The sequence below is a fragment of the Orcinus orca genome, chromosome 2 (assembly GCF_937001465.1).
Source record: "Orcinus orca chromosome 2, mOrcOrc1.1, whole genome shotgun sequence".
In the NCBI taxonomy this organism is placed as follows: Eukaryota; Metazoa; Chordata; class Mammalia; order Artiodactyla; family Delphinidae; genus Orcinus; species Orcinus orca.
This window is the reverse complement of record NC_064560.1, coordinates 67675111-67695347: the sequence shown is the minus strand read 5'-3', so window position 1 is coordinate 67695347 and position 20237 is coordinate 67675111. Positions and strand designations below refer to the sequence as shown.

At 50.3% G+C, this 20237-nt stretch overlaps 1 protein-coding gene across 3 annotated transcripts in view; it reads right to left on the bottom strand.

The window, feature by feature from the left end:
- The window catches only part of SLCO3A1 (solute carrier organic anion transporter family member 3A1), a 319167-nt gene that overhangs the window by 53923 nt on the left and 245007 nt on the right, over positions 1-20237 (bottom strand). For 2 of the 3 annotated variants that reach the window (XM_004271674.2, XM_033431485.2), the window contains exons 3-4: positions 16003-16101; positions 6761-7024 (exon numbers count right to left, since the gene is read on the bottom strand). In XM_004271674.2, the coding sequence (XP_004271722.1) occupies positions 6761-7024; positions 16003-16101 (363 nt within the window). The remainder of the gene's footprint in view (positions 1-6760; positions 7025-16002; positions 16102-20237) is intronic. The other variant, XM_049707017.1, reaches the window with a different exon arrangement.

Below are 20237 nucleotides of genomic sequence, written 5' to 3'. Positions count from 1 at the left end.
TTTGCTGAAATAACTTGAGATGGGGAGTCATGACTGATGCACGGATATAACCCCCAGCGCATCCTCCATCGACACTGATACGAACACGATGAAACCACTGACCAGTCTGGACCCTGGGGACCTGTAAAAATGACACCTGTGACGTGGCAGCCTCTGAACCACAGCTTGGCATAGAATTCCAAGTGGTTGGGAAGGCAGATGGTTTCCTTGGCCACAGAATCAAGAAAGAAGACTTTAACAGGAAACCCACACGAGGGGAAAGCACAGTTCTGAAGATGAATCGCATGATAAAAAACTCAGCCGTTTGGCCTGCAGAACAAGGACTCTCAGATCACCAGGCTGCTCACAATAACACTATGCTGAAAGGCAACAGGCCCTTAATTAAGAAAGATGTAGCAGAAACCGACTGCTGGCTGGCAGACGATGTAGGTGGCCTGGCAGAGATGCAGAAGCTGGAGTCATGAGCTGGGTCCCACGGCCAGGCCGACGCACGTGGGACCCCCATGGGAACAGTGGGTGGCACAGAGGTGGGGGGCGAGTATGCACCCTGCCCAAGCAGCAAGACGCCCGCTAGGAAGACGGGCAAGTAAAGACACGCACCCAAAGGCACAGTGCAGGTCAGCCTGAGCCACTGGGCTGGCAGACCCTCTGCTTTGGTGGCTGAAGCACCAGGAGCAGATCTTCCTTCCCACACAGGTAAGTCACCTGGGAGCCAGCCGTGACACTCGACACAGGTGGAGCTCCTGCTAAGCCAGTGTCTGCGGGTGGGTCAAACACAGGTCAGAACGCTGGGAGGGGCTGTGTGCGAGGACGGCTTTAGGGAAAGCAGCAAACCGTGCTGGGCTGGGCAGCGCCTGCCCAACGATCCATGCATCCCCCCATTTATCAGATGTGCACTGAGCATCGGCCATGTACAAGGGCATGGCAAAGCCGGATGTGGTCCCTGACCTCATGGAGCTTATGGAGAAAGTGATCACTCCTACAGAGGTCACATTCTGACCATGACACAGAGAGCAACATGCCGTGGAGGGGTTGCCATCAGGAGGTCAGGGAAATGTCCTTGGGGAAATGATGTGTGAGCTGATGTCTGAAGATGGGATCAGAATTCCAGGGGTGGGAACAGCAAATGCAAAGTCCATTGAGCCTGGGGAATATGAAGGACTAAAAAGAGGCCAGCAAGGTGAGACTGGTATGGTGGGAACAGGGCGGCAGGTGTGAGAAGAGGCTGGAGGGGCAGAATCTCACGGGGCTGGTGGCCACGTGAAGGGCTCGGCCGCTATCTATCAGGATCAGACGCATTCTGAACACATCCCAGTGTGGATGACAGCCTGGAGGGGGAGGGCAGACTGGAGTACAGGACAGACCATGAGCGGGAGGGAGAGATATTTAGGCGCTAAAGTCAGCAGAACCCGGTGATGGATGGCATTAGGGGTGTGGGTGGGGAGAGACGTGGGGAAGGTACCAACCCAGGCAGATTTCATTTCCCCTAGAAATGAAGGTCCTCTAGAGTCAGGCTCTGCATTTCCTCTTTTGAAGAGGAAGAAAGTGGACATTAAGAGTGGAAGTCTCTCCAACACAGTAAAGGCTTTTGTTCCATCCACCCCAGACCGATCCCTTTTTCCTTCTTGGTTGGTTCATTAATAGTTGAGTGGCTCTTTGTGGGAAATAGAGGAACAGAGGAAAAGAGTTCGGGTTTGGGAGTCTCAGACCCAAGTCTGGTCCCAGCCGCATCCTTCACAGCTGCAGGAACCTGGGTGCACGGTTTAATCCCCCAGAGCTCCGTGTCCCCATGGGTGGCATGGAGATTGGTAACGACACGCACGTTATCAGCCGTACTATGGGGGCCAAGTGGGAGGTCTGTGCAAGTGCTTTGGAAGTCATCAGCTGTACTCCATATTCTGGGCGCGGTTTTTAAGATTCCAAGCCTGAAGGCCCACCCCCACCTTGCCAGCTCAGCCATCACCCGCTGTCACCTGGTGCTACTATCTTTTCTGGGACAGGAAGAGGCCACTTGGCAGTCAGCATGAAGGGCGCAGAGACAAGAGCGCTCAGCTTTTGACTTCTCTGCTCACTCAGTGATCAAAGGTGGGCTCTCCCTTCAGGTTTTAAGCTGCTGGTACAGTGACACTCATCCCCGCTGGGAAGTCCATCAGAGGGTCAGGAAACGCCAATGCTTGCAGGAAGCTGTCCTTCCCTCCCTTTTTAGCTGGACCCTTGCCTAGAAGACTCATTGCTTTAGGACACGTCTGCAGCCACAGTCGCAGTTTTAGTACCCGCTGTTGAAAAGTCACTTAGCACCTTGCTGACACCACTTTTTCTTTAAGAGAGTTTGTTTATTGCCCGAAGATGCAGCACAATGTCGTGGTTAAGAAGACAGACACTGAGGCCCTCCACGGTTCAAATGCCTTTCCTTTCCATCTGTAAGCCTCAATTTCCTGGTCTGTAAAATGGTACCAATGTCTCATGGGGTTGGGGGGGGATTAAATATGATGGTGTAGGAAAAACAAACGTTAGCTGCTATTATGTGTGTATGTGCGTACGTGTGCGCACCGGCAAGAAAGTGTTCATTTGTTTACTCATTCATTCGTTCAATCCATATTACCTACGTGCCAGGCACCAAGCTAGGCAGTGGGAACAAAAAAGATGAATGAGAGCTTCGTGTCCTTGGAGAAGCCACAAGCTTTGGGAAGATGCAGGCAAACAGATGGGCCACTGTGTAGTGGGGGTTACCCCAAGTGCTTTGCGGGGGCTTTGAGGGCAACAGAGGAATGCAGCTAATCTAGTACTGAGCAGACAGGGGCATGAGCGCAGAGGGGCTATAGGGAAGGGCTTCTTGGGAAGGTAGTGACTGAGACCAGCCCAGAAGTGGATCAAGGGAGGTAGGGCGTTCCAGGCAGAAACAGCAGCAAAGAGAAGAGTGCGTGAGGTGTTCTGAAAACTGTACAGAACGTGATGGGGAAGTTGGACACACCCGTGGCTGCAGGAACCCGTGGCTGCAGAAAGGGCCCGGGTCCTAACCATCAAGGCCCCTCCAGGGCAAGTGATGCTGGAGCCAGTTTCCAAATGCAACACACAACTGTGGATGTGAGAATAAACACACTAACTAATGATAATACTGTCCATTTGTCTGTTAACAGTCCCCTGAATTCTTTCCTCCCACCATATCTAGACTTATAAACCATTCTGCAAACTCTGAGCATCCGGATTCAACGAGACCACGCTACGTGCAGTCCCGGCCCCCAGGGGCTCATGGTGCAGGAAAGGGGAGAAGTGGACACAGCAGTAAACACAAGAGGAGGGAGGTGGTGGTGGTGGTGGTGGTGGTGGGTTCCTGAAAGATGAATCAGCAAAATGCTCTGAAGAACAAGAAGAGGGAGGAGGGGCTTTAGAGTCAGGGAGGAAAGGAAAAGTTCTTTGGTGGCACAGCTGAGATGCAAAAATGTGTCTTGGATTTGCAGGCTCCCACCTGGGGGAGGTGCTGGAGTTTCACAAGCCCAAGCATTTGTTCCCCTGCTGCCTGCTTTGTGAAATGGATATGTGACAGTCGCCACAAGACGGGGACGTCTGGGCTGTGCAACAAGTAACAGCTTCTCTACACAGTTCTGGAACAAGATTCTGAGCTCTCCATCTCTCACCTTCTTAAAACAATTGCAAAACCCAACTGGTGGTCGACTTTGTTGGAAACAGACCTTCAAAGCCTGCTCTGGGGGGAGAGGGCTCTGGAAAGCGATCACAGGCCTGAAGTCCTCTGTCACCGAATGGGAGCTCTGTGTCCTCACCTATAAACGGTAATACGTCCTAATTTTGACCTTATGCAGCTGCTGTAAAGTTACACCAGACGCCACACGGCAAAACCAAGAGGAGCTGAACGACACGATCAAGGTTGTATGACTAGGAAGTGGCTCAGCTGGATTTGAACTCAGGTGAGCAGCCCCACGGCTCTCCCAGGAGCAGAAGAGGCTGTGTGTCTTGGTCCCAGAGGGAAGGAAGGTGGAGTGGCTGCTCTCGGGCCAACGCAGTTCTTCTCAGGGGCCTTTGCTATCTGTAGAGCTTGGCAGGTCACACAGATTGATGGCTAGAAAAGAAACCCGTTTGCAAGCTCAAATGAAACGGATGAGAAATTGCAACATATAGATCTGTAGAGCAATGTTAATTCCTCTGATATGTGTAACGATGCTTAGCTTATCTGTACCCGTAAATGTGTTGCAGGCTGTATACAGACCAGCGGGGCTTCCGAGGCTGCAAATCAGATGAAGAATTTGGGAGCGCCTGGCAGCATCACATGCTGCTTTTGGTGGAAATGTCCACGTGGCAGAAACATTTTGTCTCACGTGGAAAAAATGAAGGATATAAACCACCGTGGCTCCCTCTCCGTGTGTTGGCATGTGTAAAATTTATTAGCATAATAGCTCGCTCCACTGTACCCTGGCTCCTGGGGATTCTTCTAGACACGCTGCCTTCCTTTCCTGCTTGGACATCCTTTAGGTCCCTTAATGGACCTGATGCCTCTGGGAATTGCTAATTCTAAACTAAAAATCATTAACTATCCAAGTGGAGCCCATGTACACACAGGCCATAACTTGTGATGGCTCTGATCTAGTGAGACTCAGACCCATCTACCCAACTGTGTACTTGTCAGCTCAGACACAGCAAGTCCAGCACTCATCTTGTCACTGGTTCGACTTTGCCCACTGCGTGCCTCCCCTGCTACTACACTTGCTCCAGAATCTAAGTTGCCTTGGTGACCGCTGTGTCCCTGGAGGCTGGCGGGATCTCAGTAAATGTTGACTGAATTAACAAATGGGTTAACCAGTAATTGAATCAGAGCCCGAGAATTCTGAAACCATGGCATCCCTCAAGACTCAGCTCAGCTCTGCACTGGACCCAAGAGGTGGGCTTTCGCTGCCTGTTGACTGTATTTCCATGACCTATGGTGCTGCCTGGTGCTGCAGTTCTCATCACGTTAGGCCGCCTTTCTGACTTGCTGGCCTGTCGCTACATTGGACAGCGAGTTCTCTGATGGCACAAGTGTATCATTTTCACCTGTGTATCCCCAGAGATGAAAGATGAGCGATTACAGGTATAGCTTTTACCATCAGAGGCTGAGGAAAACAGGACCATCATCCTGGGAAGAGGAAAAACCTGGAAAGGCTGCCACCACCCAGGTCCAAGGTGCCCTCTGCAAGGCCCGCTCTCAAGCCAGCCCCATCTATTGCCGTGGCTCTGGTCCCTGGGACACTGTGTGGCCAGCTGTGCTATCAGAGGGTCAGCAGGCATCACCCTCCAGCCACCTGGGGGCTCCTGAAGGGGGCCCATTTGGGGAGCCTCTTTTAAGAAGCACATACTCCTGAGGGTCCAGACCAGGGCAACCTCAGAGGACACAAAGCACGGGGCCTTCTCATCTAACAGAGCATTCTCGCCCTTAGAGATCATCTACAATTCCACATGACGACTTTGGTAGAAGCCGTCCCGGAACGTGGAGTCAAACATGACATTAGGTTCTTCAATTAGTCTCTTCTGGGAATTAGCACAAGTTCTTTGAATTCCTCGCTGGCTAACAGGTGGTATTAACTGACAATCTTCCAAGGGAATTCTCACGACCACGGTGTCACCGAGGAACGGTGTTACAACTTTATACTTGTGGAGAGAAGCGCGGAGAAGTTAATGATCGCAGAGCCGGTGAAGGGCAGAGCGGGGATCTGAGTGCAAGGTCACCCGAGGTTCTCTCCGTGGTTCTCAAGCATCTCCATAGAAAGTGCACCTCATTAGACAGAGCTCAGTAAAGAGACTCTCATCAAATCTCTAAATCGAGCACCGCAAAGCCTGAGGCGGCAGCTGCTGAAAGTGGGCCTGGCTGTGTGCCCGGTTCCTGCAGAGGTAACGGTCCACCTGTTTCCCACACCAGCCTCCCTGAGAAGTAACACCTCAGCCTTGCTCCTGCCCACTTCCAAAATCCAGCAAGTCCTTCAGGGGACCCAGCAGGAAGAGGTCCTTGAATTAGGAAGCACCGTGCATACCTCTCAGTGGGGAGAGGGCCAGGATAGACACCGAGCAGCTTTGAGGCTGTCCGGTCGTCATCCTCACCTCTTAAGAGACTGTAGCAAATGTGGAAATAACCAGGGGCTGTTGACGGGGTTCCTCATCCTCATTCTGCATCGCTGTTCGTGTCTTGCCATTTTGTCGGAAAAGATGCACTTGTTTCCTCTAAAAATGATGATGAGCGCTCTGCTGCATTCTAAAGTGGGACTCTGCTCTCAAGACTGAGTTAACCTTTCTTTCCAGAGGAACACAGCTCTCATCTCTAGTGGAGGGGATGGAAGGACAGAGTGAATCTAAGGAAATGCTCTTTGGATGTGGCTTTTCCAGAACGCCTGCATCAGGCAAAGGGAGCCAACTTCAAAGTCTTACGCTGCTTCAATGCGCTTGTAAGTGGCCTGAAAGAGTTCAAAGGAGGACCATGAAACGTCCAGCTCCCTCCTTTCCTCGCTCCCTTTCTTCCTTCTACGCACATTTATGTGTAGCGTACATCAGGTGCTATGTTAACCACTGGGCTCTCGGCCTGGGGTGGGTGGGGGGGTTCGTCTGCTGCCCCTTCGCTAAAGGGTAGTAACTTTGTGTTTGCTTTATGAAGTGCATTTACTTCTCAGGGATCAGTTAAGCACAGGGCCAGGGAAGGCAAATCATGCAAAACCAATGTGATTCTATCTCAGGTCCCCCAGCATCCGGTCCTGAGTGCCACCTGCCAATGAGGCGCCCTTACCTCTCAGCTGCTGGAAGCAGGAGGCACTGCTGTCCGGCTCCAGGGGGTGCCTCAGGACCCCATTGCTGGGCTTGGGTCTCTCGTATTCTCTTTCGGGGAGCATGGCCTGTTCGCTCTCCAGGGCGGAGTCTGAGTGCGGGGGCAGAGACTGTGGAAACCCAAACATCCAGACGGAAGAAAAGAAGAGTAAGGCACCGCAGAGCAGAAACCCACCCCACCAGGCTCCGATCCAGCGGGGGTCGTCCGGGGTGATGTCCAGGTTACCTGCAATCGGAAAGAGCACGGTTAGCGGGAGGGGACCTGGTGGGGCCTGGCGTTTGGTGGAGGTTTGCAATCAGTTCTACAGGTAGGCCGAGGGCTCTGGAAACGGCCTGGGGCGGGGAAGACTGGTCCATGGGCAAAGCAGCCTAGGGCTTCACAGCCGTGCTTCTGGTTTTCCTCAAGCTGAAGGCTGATGGCTTTCCCTCCTTCATCTTCTTGTCTACCCTGTGCTTGCATCAGTCTAAACAAAAACAGAAGCCAGACACCCTCTGAATTTAGGCTGGAATTGACTGTCTTGGCAGAGCTACGAAGGTCTGCTAACAAACACACAGGGAAACAGAAACATTTATCGCTCAAGGGTATAGTTTTCCATGTATATTCACGCGCACCCCCTACGAAGCAGCTAACCTGAGATCCCATTCCACACCCCACCCCCGTCTTAAATCAGTTCACAGATCACACGGGGTGGCGCAGAATGGAAATCAAGAGCCAGGATACCTGGACTGAAATCCTGCCCACTTCTCGCTGTGCGACCTCAGGCCAGCAATTTTGAACTCTTCATGCCTCAGCTGACTGATGTGTATAACATAACACTGATGTTATGATGGTACTTACCCTTATCGAGTGGGGAAGATCAAATGAGCACCACCAGACACAAAGTGTTCAGGATAAGGGCTTAAGCACTTCAATGATGTTAGCTTCATATTTATGCTGAGGGTCGTGTTTCCAAGCTGCTAGGGGATGGGTTAATTCAACCTTGGTTGTGGCCTGTGGTCTGGGGGGCCAGTCCTCTTTTAGAAGGTTCTGCAACCAAGGTTCATGCTTTAAGGCAACAGGCATGTGGTTTGGCTCTCTTGTCTGTGACTATTTTGATCTGCCAGCTGAAGTCAAGAAGATGTAAGCTACCGCTTACCCCTTGGGAGATGTTTTTCCCTCTCTCTACAACTGCCTTTCGGAGCAGGGCGCTCCTGCATGAGCTGCTTAGAGATGTCTCTTTGATGATGATTCCATATACCTGGAGCATGGAAGGAAATTCTTGGAGGTCTGGACCACAGCATATGAGCTAAGAACTAATAGGGCTGCAGGCCTGGACCAGATGGATGGATGGGCTTGGCAAGAGAAATGACCATAGTCACCAGATGAGCACTCCCCCATTTGTAAAGTGGTCTCCCTGAAGACTCTTCAGCTAACAGTAATGAAAACACCAGCCGTCACTGACTGAGGGCTTACTCTGCGCAGGGCACCATGTGGAGTGCATTCTTAACTGTTCCAATCAACCCTCCCCGCAACCCTACAAGGCAGGGCCTTTTACTGTCCCTATTTCATATAGATGGAGAAATCGAGGCTTAGAAAGGCTGGGTGCCTTGTCTACATCCACAGAGCTGAAGACTGGAACACAGGCGTCCAGTCGCCAAGGGCTACACTCTTTCCCTCTTGACCGGCAGGTCTTTGTTTTGGGCTCCCTGGAGGGCCCTTAGTGGATAATTCCTGTGCTTTGTTCAATGGGTAAGACCACCAGCTCTTCTGACAGTTGGTAAGTTGGCCTTTGCAACATCAGTAGTCTCTGTCCTGGAGACCCTGACATGAGCCCAGCAGCAATAACCAGGGCACCTGAACGGGCCAGTTGCTTTTGTGCGGCATCATGCCGGAGGGGAGTATATACTCTATAGAGTGTACACTCTAGTGGGCTTGGGGCTGAATCCCAGCGTTGTTACTTACAAGCATGTGATGCCGGGCAAGTGACTCACCCTCCCTGACCCTTAGTTTCAGCATTTGTGAAATACAGATGATAGTCATGGACAGTGGTTTCCAGGATGAGAGGTAATGAAAAAGCGTCACCTGACACAGAGTCGGCTCTTATCTATGGGAGCTCTTAATGTTTCACTTTTAGGGATATATTTATATAAATGGGAGTTTTAAGGTACAGACTTTTTTTAAAAGGAGTATGGCATGGGAAAACACAGGGTGATCTGGAAAGCATCTTCATGCAAACAACAGAAGAGAAAAGGAAGTCACACCACCTTGGGTAGCTAAGCAAGACTGTTTGCACCAATCGCTTACTGTTTTTTTTTTTTTTAACATCTTTATTGGAGTATAATTGCTTTACAATGGTGTGTTAGTTTCTGCTTTATAATAAAGTGAATCAGTTATACATATACATATGTTCCCATATCTCTTCGCTTACTGTTTTTCCTCACCTACTGCCAAGCAATGAATGAAAACAAAAGACGGGAAAAGGGAGCTACAGTATTTCCCTCCTTTGTCTTTGGGCCCCATAAATCCGGCAGATGTGAGCCAGTAGGGAGAGAGAAATCCTGGCAGTTGTTTGGCAGAACGAAATCAGTAGCACGTAGAAAGTCATATTTTAGATAGGAAGTCAGTGACTGTTCTATGTGTGAGAAAACATCCCCGCGAGAGGGGCTGCGCTGCGGGAGGTGGATGTTTATGTGAATTTGGCAACTCGCTCCCTGTAGGCCTGTGCCTGTGGGTGGAAAGCCGACACGCACTCGCGATCCCTAAGACAGGGGAGGGTACCCGATCGGTGTCAGCCTCAGAGTGCACCTGCCGCTGGGGAAGGGGCGGGGGACGGGTCTGGAGGGAGATGCGCGGAGGGCAGGGATCTGCAGAGCCAGGAAAATCACAGTTGACTATTCTGGGAAGTATTGATTTTTTTCCTCTCCATTTCAATTATCCAGAGGATGGCGGCAGGGAGAGAAATAACAGGCTAAGAAGAAACCACTCAGCTTTGGAGTGTGCTGCCCTCAGGACTGGTCAGCCTCATGAGTGGAGCTTCAGCCCAATTTTGGTGGCTCTTGGGAAGACAACAGATGCTTGACACCAGCCTGAGAAATGTCTTTTCTGAGGCACTTCTTTTCTCTACCCATCTCTACAATGAATAGTATTTTCAGGAGGCACCTTGGCCATTTAAGAGGAATATCCACCCCCATCCCCCACCCCCTGCCTGGCAACTGTCATCGCTCAGCAGATATTGTTCTAGCATTACCTGTGCTGAAGGGGAGTTCTCTACGTGGCCTGGCAAAGCATGTCTGCTAGACATTACCCATGTCTGCATTTGGGTCTCCTCCTCTGAGAACGAGGAGGGTTTCACCTCCCTTGCTGTGGAGTTAGGTGTGGCCACGCACCACAGAATTTTGCCAATGAAATGCGAGAGAGGAGACACATGTCTCTTCCGTGTGGAGATGTGTATGAGCTGGTGCATGATTCCCCATGCTCTTTTTTCCTGCCTGATCACGAAGCATGTGGAATTCTCCCTAAGATGATGCCTGAGAAGCTACAATGAACAAAATGTGCCTGCTGACCTGCATCAGGTATATAACACAAGCAGGAAATAAACCTTTAGTATTTCCAAGTCACTGACATTTTGGAGGTGTTTGTTACTGCAGCATAACTCAGCTTATCCTGACTAGTACAAAAGGCTTAGGAAATAAAAAATCATACCCTTTGGGCTTCCCTGCTGGCGCAGTGGTTGAGAGTCCGCCTGCCGATGCAGGGGACACGAGTTCGTGCCCCAGTCCGGGAAGATCCCACATGCCGCGGAGTGGCTGGGCCCGTGAGCCATGGCCGCTAAGCCTGTGTGTCCAGAGCCTGTGCTCCGCAACGGGAGAGGCCACAACAGTGAGAGGCCCGCGTACCGCAAAAAAATAAAAATAAAAATCATACCCTTTAAGAAAAGTGGTCCCGGGCAGGCTTAGTAGCAATGGTATTCTTTTAGGTCCAGGTAGGGGGCCAGGCATGAAAATCTCTCTACTTCTCTTTCTATCTGGTTCTAGTTAGTGTCTTGATCTTAAAAAATGACTGCAGTTTCAGCCTTTTGGCGAAGGCTGCTGTCAGCAAGATGCCCAGAACACAACTGAAGAGCACCAATCTGTCTCATTTACTTAGAATGCATCAAATTGCCAATGAAGCTAGAACCGTGGATAAGGAAAGATGTTGAGAAGGACAGGGTGGAGACAGTATCTTGGGCTGTGGGAACAGTCGAGCAAAGGCCTGGCATCCTCAGGGGACTCTGTGAGTGTCCTGGGTAAGCTCCCTCCAGCCACTTGCCTGCCCCTTGGTCATTCCAGGCACTGAGGAAAAATGCTGGGAAGGGAGCAGAGGGGAGCAGGGAGAGCCACCCCCCGGGTCACCATGAGGCCGGCACAGGGTGGGTCTACCTTTGCATATGTGTCTGTAGGCTTGTTAAGATTTCTGCTTTATAAAACCTATTGTTCTGACTCTTGCATTCTTGGAATCCAACATTTGGAGGGCTTCATAGTTTCGTTGGGTGAGTTGAGCAAGCTTTGACAGCTGTTCGTTCCCTCTGTTGAAGGTCATATAAACATACGGGCTTCATTGAGATTTCCCTCCATTTCCAAGGACCACTACCATTGTTGGTTCAAATGAAAGAAATCCCCAGGAACGGGGTTAAACCAGTTTAAAACTAACCAACCAAGCCACCCATGAGGATACCCAAGGCTGCGAGAAGAAGAGATCAAAGCAAATTGGGAACACTGACTAAGTCCCAGGCCATACTGATGCGTAAGCGATACTATGGCTCTCTGAGCAGTTTTGCTTCGTTTTCCTCAGTCCACTTACCTATTTTTCTAACCTACTTTGTAAAACTTTTGCTATGAGACTCAAGAAGTCCAAGAGTATCATTAAGTTCCAGACCTAATTAGAAACTGGAGACAGGGAGGGGGTGGGGATGGAGGACAGCATGGATGGTTCAGAATCCCAGCCACTGGACTAATTAGTCCAACGTGAAGGAATCTGGCGGTGGCAGCCAGCCCCAGGGTGGCAGAGCTGGATGCTCTCTGCTTGTCGACCTTTTCTGTGAAGCCAATGGATGGACGTATCTTGCTGCAGCTGCAAACGCTGTGCAGCTGTAGCAGAGCGGGCTGGTGTGCCTTAGGGCCAGTCTGTACGGAAGTGTTGGCAGTCAGGGCATCTCAGCCAGGCCTCTGTCCGTGGAAGGGGGCAGGCTTCTGGCTAAACTCCTGGAGAGGTTTCAGGGAAGTGAGCTGCCCAGTTGGGGTCAGATAGGCCTGGGCTGTGCAGTGAGTTAACCTCTCTGTTCCTCATTACACCTAATTTTACTGCGTGTTTACTATTCCCCAGGCACTGTATTAACTGCTTTGTATGATTAACATGATCATGTCATCCACACATAGACCCATGAGGAGAAATGGCCCCAGGATCACACAGCTCATTAGGGGTGTGGTTGGGATGTGAATGGAGGTCTGGTCTGATGTTTGAACTCAGAACTCATAATCACTGCAGGAGGACACATCATCTGTGAGGTTCCACAGAGGCATTCGATGTATTTAAAAAGGGGTCAATTCACGGCTGCCATTGTCATCAGTTTGTTAACCCCACACTGTGAAGCTTGGTCAGTCCAGTGCTCAGGGGTCTACTCTGCTACCAGGCCCTTCTTCTTCCTACGTCCTGCTCTTGACTGGTCTCAGCTTTACAAAGATATTCTAGAAAAGAAATTCTGCAGGCACCATCATTCCTTCCCCAGGCTGTCAGAGGAGGCACCTGTCCTCCTTAAGAAGAGGGGCCGAAGGAGCCACAGAGGGCTCAGACACGGATGAAAGGCGGCAGCAGCAGAATCCCTGTGTCTGAGTGCCGCCAGGGCAGCCCTCCTGGGGAGCTGCCCGTGGGGTCTTGCAGCCCCATAGCTGGCCTGTTCCTACAACCAACCACCTCCCCTGCAGCCCCAGCTTCACTGACACACAGATTCCAACCAGACTCCCTCACCGGTCTCTGCCTTCACCCTGTTTCCTCAGCCGCTGCTAGGCTGCCTGGTGAAAGGCACATGCCCTCCTCCAACTACCCCATAACAAGGGCCTCCCAGGGACCTGCCTTGCCCACCTCGCACAATTCCCAGGCCACTGCTTTTTCCAGTCCCCCGCCCAACTCTCAGCTGGACTTTCAGAAACATATGGCTGTGTGCGTGGCCCCTGTACATTCATGCTTAAGGGCACATTCCCATAGGCTGGACAGCCCGAAAGAGGGGCTCTGTCTTAGTCGGTGAGGAAAAGACAGGGAAGGGTCATCCTGAAAGAACTGAGAACCGACTCCTCGAAACACAGCCCCAATCCACTCGTAGACGGAATGACAAGTTTCAGTCACAAGATTAGAAAACTGCTGGCAACTATGGAATTCTGTGACTGGCTCCTGAATAGAATAAATTATGTTTTTCTGCCCTCTGCTGGTAAAGGGTGGCACCAGCCCTCCGGGGGCCTTCAGAAGGGATGCAAACCACGAGGGTGACTCACAACACATCCTTCAGTCCTTTGAGACTCATCGGATAGGAAGTCCGCTATTAACTCATTTTGGGGAAAGGCGGCCATCAGCCCAGACTGAACGGAAACGCGCCCATCTGTCTCAGGTAGGGGAGGCTTCAAACTGCCAATGAGTCTAGAACTGTAGATGACACTCACCTGGGCCTTGAAAGGTGAGGACAGATGTTGAGGAGAATGGCTGGGGACGGCGCTCCAGACTGAGGGGATGGCCTGAGCAAGGGAATGGCATACAGAGGGGGCTGCGAGTGGATGGGCTAAGCCCCCTCCAGCCACCTGTCTACCTCTTGGCCATTCTAGTCACTGAGAAAAAGGTGCTATTTAATTCCCAAGAGGAATCTTGGCGAGGGGTGTCTCCACATGCTTGCTCCGAGACCTGGGTTTTATAGAGATACACCCCTTGGATTGGGTACATCCCTTTACCTCTCTAGGTATCAGTTTCCTTATCTACATAATGCAAGAGTTGGAAGAGAATGATGTCTGAGGTTCTTTCCGGCTCAGGGATTCTGGTATTCCACAAGCTTTGATTCAAGGGGGCCCTGCTAATACACTGAGGGCAGGATAGGCCGCCTGGACACTTGCCTTCTCCCCGCAGGCAGCCTTCCCCATGCACTGGGAGGGTGCCCGCTTTCCTCCCCTCCTTTGCTACTCCTGTCCTGTACTGCCTTTGGTGCAGCGGCGGAAGCCGGCTTTCTGTCCGTAGAAGCAAGATGGCAGCTGACCGTGTCACCATGGGTTGTTTCTCTGACCAGGCCACCAGTCATCCCACCCGCTAGGAATAGGGTTCAAAGGGCCAGCCAAGGGCTACAAAACAGCGGCATTCAATCCCCTCCTGAACAGACCCAGCACTTTAAAACGAACAAACAAATAAGGCTGCATTTGATTTTTCTCCCCCGTTTGGAGATCTGTAACATCATTAGCTACAAGTAAATATATCACTGGGGTTAATGGAGTGAATCACAGTGACTTGATTGGATTTAAAACCAGATTATGTCTTTGGGGTGAATTAGTAAATTTAGCCCTGTCAAGAGATGATGAATTGAACACCAGGCAACTGAGAGTTCTTATTGATCCTGGGAACAGATCGGGATGAGACAGAGAAGCTGGAAAGGCTTCCTGCACTGTTTTCAGAGAGAAAGGAAACATGGCTTCTCAACTCGCTAAGCTGCACAGGAACACAGCGCCCTCTTTCGGGCACGCAGTTGAGTCGTGACCACATACAGTGGGCAGTGCCCGAGACGGCCTCCAACGATCCCCACCCCTGGAATTCACGTCCTTGTGAAATGATCCCTTCTTCCAAGGGTACAGAAACAAGTGGCTTGCTTCTAACACACAAAACGCAGCAGGAGCAATGAGGTGTCACTTGTGAGACTAGGTTATAAAAGACTGCGGCTTTGTCTCAGGTGCTCTTACCCTCTCTTGGGTTGTTTGCTCCAGGGAGGCCATGCCGAGGTTAGCCCTGTACAGAGATCCGTGGAAGCCAGCCTGAGAGCCCATCTGTCAAGGACTGCCAACAGCCGTGGGGTGAGTTTGGAAGTGGAGCCCCTCCAGGTGGGCTTTCAGATGATTTGATACCAGCTCAACACCTTGACTGCAGCCTCATGAGAGACCCTGAGTCAGAACCATCCAGCTAAGCTGCTCCTGGGTTCCAGACCCAGAGAAATAAACTGTGAGAAAATACCTATTGTTTAAAGTCACGAAGTTTGGGGTCATTTGTCACAAAGCCGCAGATTAATACACCAGGTGGCTTGCTGTGGTCATTGAAATGTAAATAGAAACAATGTGTGTCATTTCTGAACAGGAGCTGGTTTCCTGCCTCGGCGACTGGGCAGGCAGGAGTCAGATGAAACTTCTGTGAGCCTGGGTCCTGGAGGGACGACAGTAGGCAAGTCTCACCCTCCACCCCCCAAACACCACCAACCTGCACTGGATATGCAGTATGGCTGAGAAATAAACTTTGGCTGCATAAAATCACTTTGATTTGGGAATTGTCTGTTACTACTGCATAGCCTAGCACATCTCAACTAGCACGCTGTTCAATCCAGGTATGCTAGGGATGGGGGGGCCCAGAGCAGGCTGACATACACTTGCTCTTCCTGCCAAGAACACAAGACATGCCGCTTAAAATGGGTTTGAGGTATGGTATATTTCCTTAGAAAGCCCACCACGACAGTGTCTTACAGAAACAATTTTCAAACATTCTGTCTACTTGACCCCATGTGTACATTTGCACTTGAACACGTGCTCCAACTTTTAGTTTAAGAAATAGGGTCCTCATGCGGGTTCATGGACCAACATTCAATGAGTATGTGTGTATGCCAGGCATTTCCACATCTGTCCCCTCATTTATCTTACAAAAGCCCTTCAAGGCAGATATAAGTTTTGTTACCCTGAGTTTACAGATGAGGAAAATTCAGATTTGAGGAGTGAAATCAACCTTAGGGTGTTATTCAGTCTCTAGGTAGACACGAGCAGAACACATGCTTCAAGCCAGACCCTCTGTACCAAATTCATGACCCAATCTTTCCTCTAATCTCAAGGGGGCCACCAGCTAGAGAAGTGGATGCATTAGGGCTGCTGCTTAGTAGGAAGGTTTTAGAACCCAGAGGCTGGGGCTCCTTTATGGTGGAGGAAGGGCTTGTGGGCGGCACTTGGAAATTGAGATAAATTCCTTACTTGTGTCAATGAAGACTGCATCCACATAGATTTTGGTACAGAAAGAGCCCAGGATAAATCCACAGGCTGGTCCAAACACCAGCATCGTGAACAGGATTCCTGAAAGAAGAAGATGAAAGCAAGATTAGATTAAAAGCCGAAGCCATTTATTGAGCAAAATTGCCAAAGCTCAAGAAAACTGTTTTACATTGATCAGATGAGAGGTCTGATTAGACAAATGACATTAGAGGAATGAGTCTAAAAATCCTAGAGGGGAAAGCTAGTATTTCTAAGTTTTGGAAACTCTATGGAAGCACTGGCATGCAGGAATTCTATAGTTTCAATAGGTTGCTTTGAAAAATTTGTGGGCTCCACGTACAGTTACTTTTAGAGGACTCCACCCCATATCATACTAAACCCATTAAAATACGTCCATGTCTATCATGAAATATTTTTTCTTCCATAAACGTTTTGGGAAGGATTTTTATAATTTTGCTTTCGCACTTATTTGGCTTTATGTAATTCAATTAATTTACGGTTGGCGAAGACGTCTCAGCGCTCATTGTGCAAACTCAGGGAGTCTTGTGAAGTGAGAAACGTTGAAGCCACAAATTATTCTCAAATGTAATGAAATGTTTACAGGCATTAAATTTAGCAAACAACAAAGCTGACATAATGGTATGCCCTGAGCACATTTAATTAAACATTTTATTAATTTCAGTTTGGCAGTGCCCCCCCCGCCCCCACATTTTTGGAATTGCTCTCTGTTGTTGTAACAGCTGTTCAGGCCTCAAGCTCTTCTGTAGGACTTGAGAAGGTGGGACTAGGTACGTGATTGAGTAACGTATCTGATGGATATAGTATCTGGAATTTTGCACCAACTTTTGGTCATTCTGGAAAAGCACTGAGCCCAAACTAAAAACTCACAGGCTGTCCGTATTTAACTAAGTTTCAGCTTGAGCACTGATAGCTCACAAGGCCCTGGGAATAAAACGTAAGCGTGAAGAAGTGGCTTTTTCTTAGGAAGCTGGCTGCCTGCGGGGACAACCAATACATGGGTCAGTTCAACCTAAGCAGGCAGCCTGGAGTGTGGGTACTAACAGGCCCATGTGGGCACATGAGGAACAAGGTAGGAAATGGATTCAACCAGAGGGAAGCTGAGCTCAGTGGAGGATAGTTCTGGTCTGTTCGCAGGGTAGACTAACTCAGCCTGAAATCTCCCAGTGACGTCATCATGGAACTGCTCAAATATTCATCCACTCAGTCCATACTTATTGAGTTCCTTCTATGTGCCGAGAAGCCTTCTCAGGGATGGGGACTCAGCATCGAAGTACAGAGTCAACAATCCAGGCCTTCCTGGAGCTCACTGACTTGTAGAGGAAACTATAGACACCTTAACTGTTTTTTAGATACCTGGCGAAGGAGCCACGTCTTCCTCATTTACAGACAAGGACCCAGAACCCCGAAGCAATCACTTAAAGATGGCTTATAAGGAATGCTGTTTAATGAAGGACAGGATGAAAAGAGGATGGCTTCTATCACAGGAATGGGGCTGAATCCACCCTCAGTGAAATCCTACTCTGATATGGAGCCATCTAGAAGCTCAAGGGCCTCAAAACAGCTGCTCCTGTACCCAGCCGATGACCTCCGGTCTCACAGTTATTCCTGTTTATAGGAATCTGGAGAGCAGCAGAATCCACTTTGTTAAAACACTGGCTCTGGTTTGTCACAACTTAGGTTGAGATAACCGACCAGAGAAAATTGAGAAAGGTGGGGTGTTTTTGGAAAAGTCTAGAACATGGTGCTCTTTCAAGTATGGGCTAGAATTAGGAGGAATTAGGCCTTAGCTGGGCAGAGTTAGGGAGCAGAGCTAGTCTTGGCTTCGGTCTTCTTCGGTAGGTGGGGGAAAGCAAAGTAGGAAGTGATGCTGAGAAAGACACAGGGGCAGGGGTGTGGACAGGGGGTGTCCAAGGCAAGAGCTGTACCTGAGGTAGACTGAAGGGCTTTCTGCTTCAGGACAAAATCATGAAGCCAGCTCTATCCTTCTGTCCAGGCTGCAGGCTGAGGGGAGCCACTGGTCAGCCACTGGCACTCTAAAGATGCCTCAGCAAGTAAACTAACTACTCAGCCTGTCCCCAAAGAAAGGGGCACGGAGATAGAACACAATTCTCTTGCCAGGCGTGCTGCAACTACTCTTCTGACGCCCCTTCCATAGTCCTAGCCATCACCCTGACCCCCAGCAGCACCCCCATGATAACATGCCTCCTTTCATGCAAATTAAATACCCCCCCATTCAATGTAATAATCACTGCTCCACCCCCTACAGATTAACAATGAAAATGATAATTAAAACTGAATAGGTCAAAGGACCAAGCTTTTAGTATCACTGGAAAGAAACAACCAGTGAGCTTTAAAGCTTGTGTTGGGACTTAACCACTGATGACGCAGTGGTTAAGAATCTGCCTGACAGTGCAGGCAACAAGGGTTCGATCTCTGGTCCGGGAAGATCCCACATGCCGCGGAGCAACTAAGCTTGTACGCCACAACTACTGAGCCTGTGCTCTACAGCCCGCACGCCGCAACTACTGAGCCCATGTGCTGCAACTACTGAAGCCCGTGTGCTCTAGGGCCCGTGTGCCACAACTACTGAGCTCACATGCTGCAACTACTGAAGCTCGCGTGCCTAGAGCCCGTGCTCTGCAACAAGAGAAGCCACCACAATGAGAAGCTCGCGCACCGCAACGAAGAGTAGCCCCCACTCGCCACAACTAGAGAAAGCCCGCGCACAGCAATGAAGACCCAACTCAGCCAAAAATAAAAAAAAAAAAAACGCTTGTGTTGAGAGTGTTCTGTTACCCCTCCCCCACATGGGGGCAGTGGAGGGTGTGGGAGTGTGGACCAGCCAGCATCATGGGACAGCTGGAGACTCCAGGCCCTGGGCGTCCTGCCCTTGTGCAAGTTATGACACAAAAGGAAGGGCATCCCTCAAGCTCAGCTGCCCACAAGAGCCCCACCAGCCCCAGACAGGCCAGCCATCCGTTCTGGCAGCTCGGATGGGCAGACGCCACTGCAGAGAAGCCACGTGCCAAGGTGGTCCCTCCATCTGGTTATTTTAGGACAGGACACGGGTCACCAAAACGCTGAATTGTGGCTTTCCATTTGAACAGGACAGAATTCTCCCCCAAAGAAACCTGGTAGGATCCCATTCCCAAAACCAAAGAAGGAGGTAGGGGGACTTCCCTGGTGGTCTAGTGGTTAGGATTCGGCGCTTTCACTGCCGTGGCCCGGGTTCAATCCCTGGTCAGGGAACTGAGATCCTGCAAGCTTCGTGGCCAAAAGAAAAGAAAAGAAAAAAAGACATAGGATGCGTATTTTTGTGTGAAGGACATTTTTTCCCCTCAGTTGAAGTGAGGGAATATTTTTAAAGCAGCTCCTCCTCGGAGAGATACCAAGTAAACCTCTAGCAGCAATGGGTTCTTGAATATTTTCCAAGGGACAATCCAGTAGTGGGGGTGGGGGGGGGATGGGAGGCTCATGCATCAGGAAGCACCCTTTTTCACTTCAGAAATATCTTAGGATAACAGCTCAAATCAAGCAGCATCGGTGAGCACAGCCCTGGGTCTTTAGAGGATGCTGTTCCCCTGAGAGCACACAAGGCAGGCTGTGATCTTACAGAAAGGTACTTCTGAATTTGCTTCTTCACTCTCTTTTCGATTCATCCCACCAGGCTGTGATTTTGTTCTTGTTTAGCAACCCCCCCCCCCAAAATGTTCTGCCTAAATAGACAAGAAACAGATGGTCCGGCCCTAAAATCCAGAATCCTTGCGTTGAATGGTGAGCGCCTCCAGGTCCAGGAGAGAAGGTTCTTCAGCGGCCCAGTGCTGCCCCCTGCTGTCTGCCAGATTGTGTGCACGGGAGGGGAGGCGAGCCCGGGATGCAGAGATCAGAGAGAGAAGGGCCCCTCCTGTGCTGCTACCCTGAGCCTGGTGCTTTACAAGCATAATCTGCTGTAATTCTTTCAATGGCCCTGACGGGGAGTCTGCGCCCATTTCACAGCGGACGGAAAGGTTTAGCGCCTCACTTCCCAACAGTGAGTCAGAAAGCAGCACAGTGGGCTCTGAAGCCAGGTTTCTCTCATCCCCTTAGGGGAAAAGCATCCTTCAAGCAGGTCCGTAGAGAGTATGGGCCACTTGGGTTCAAATCCCAGCTCCACCACTTCCTAGCTCTGGGAACCTTGGGAAGGGTCTATTTAACTT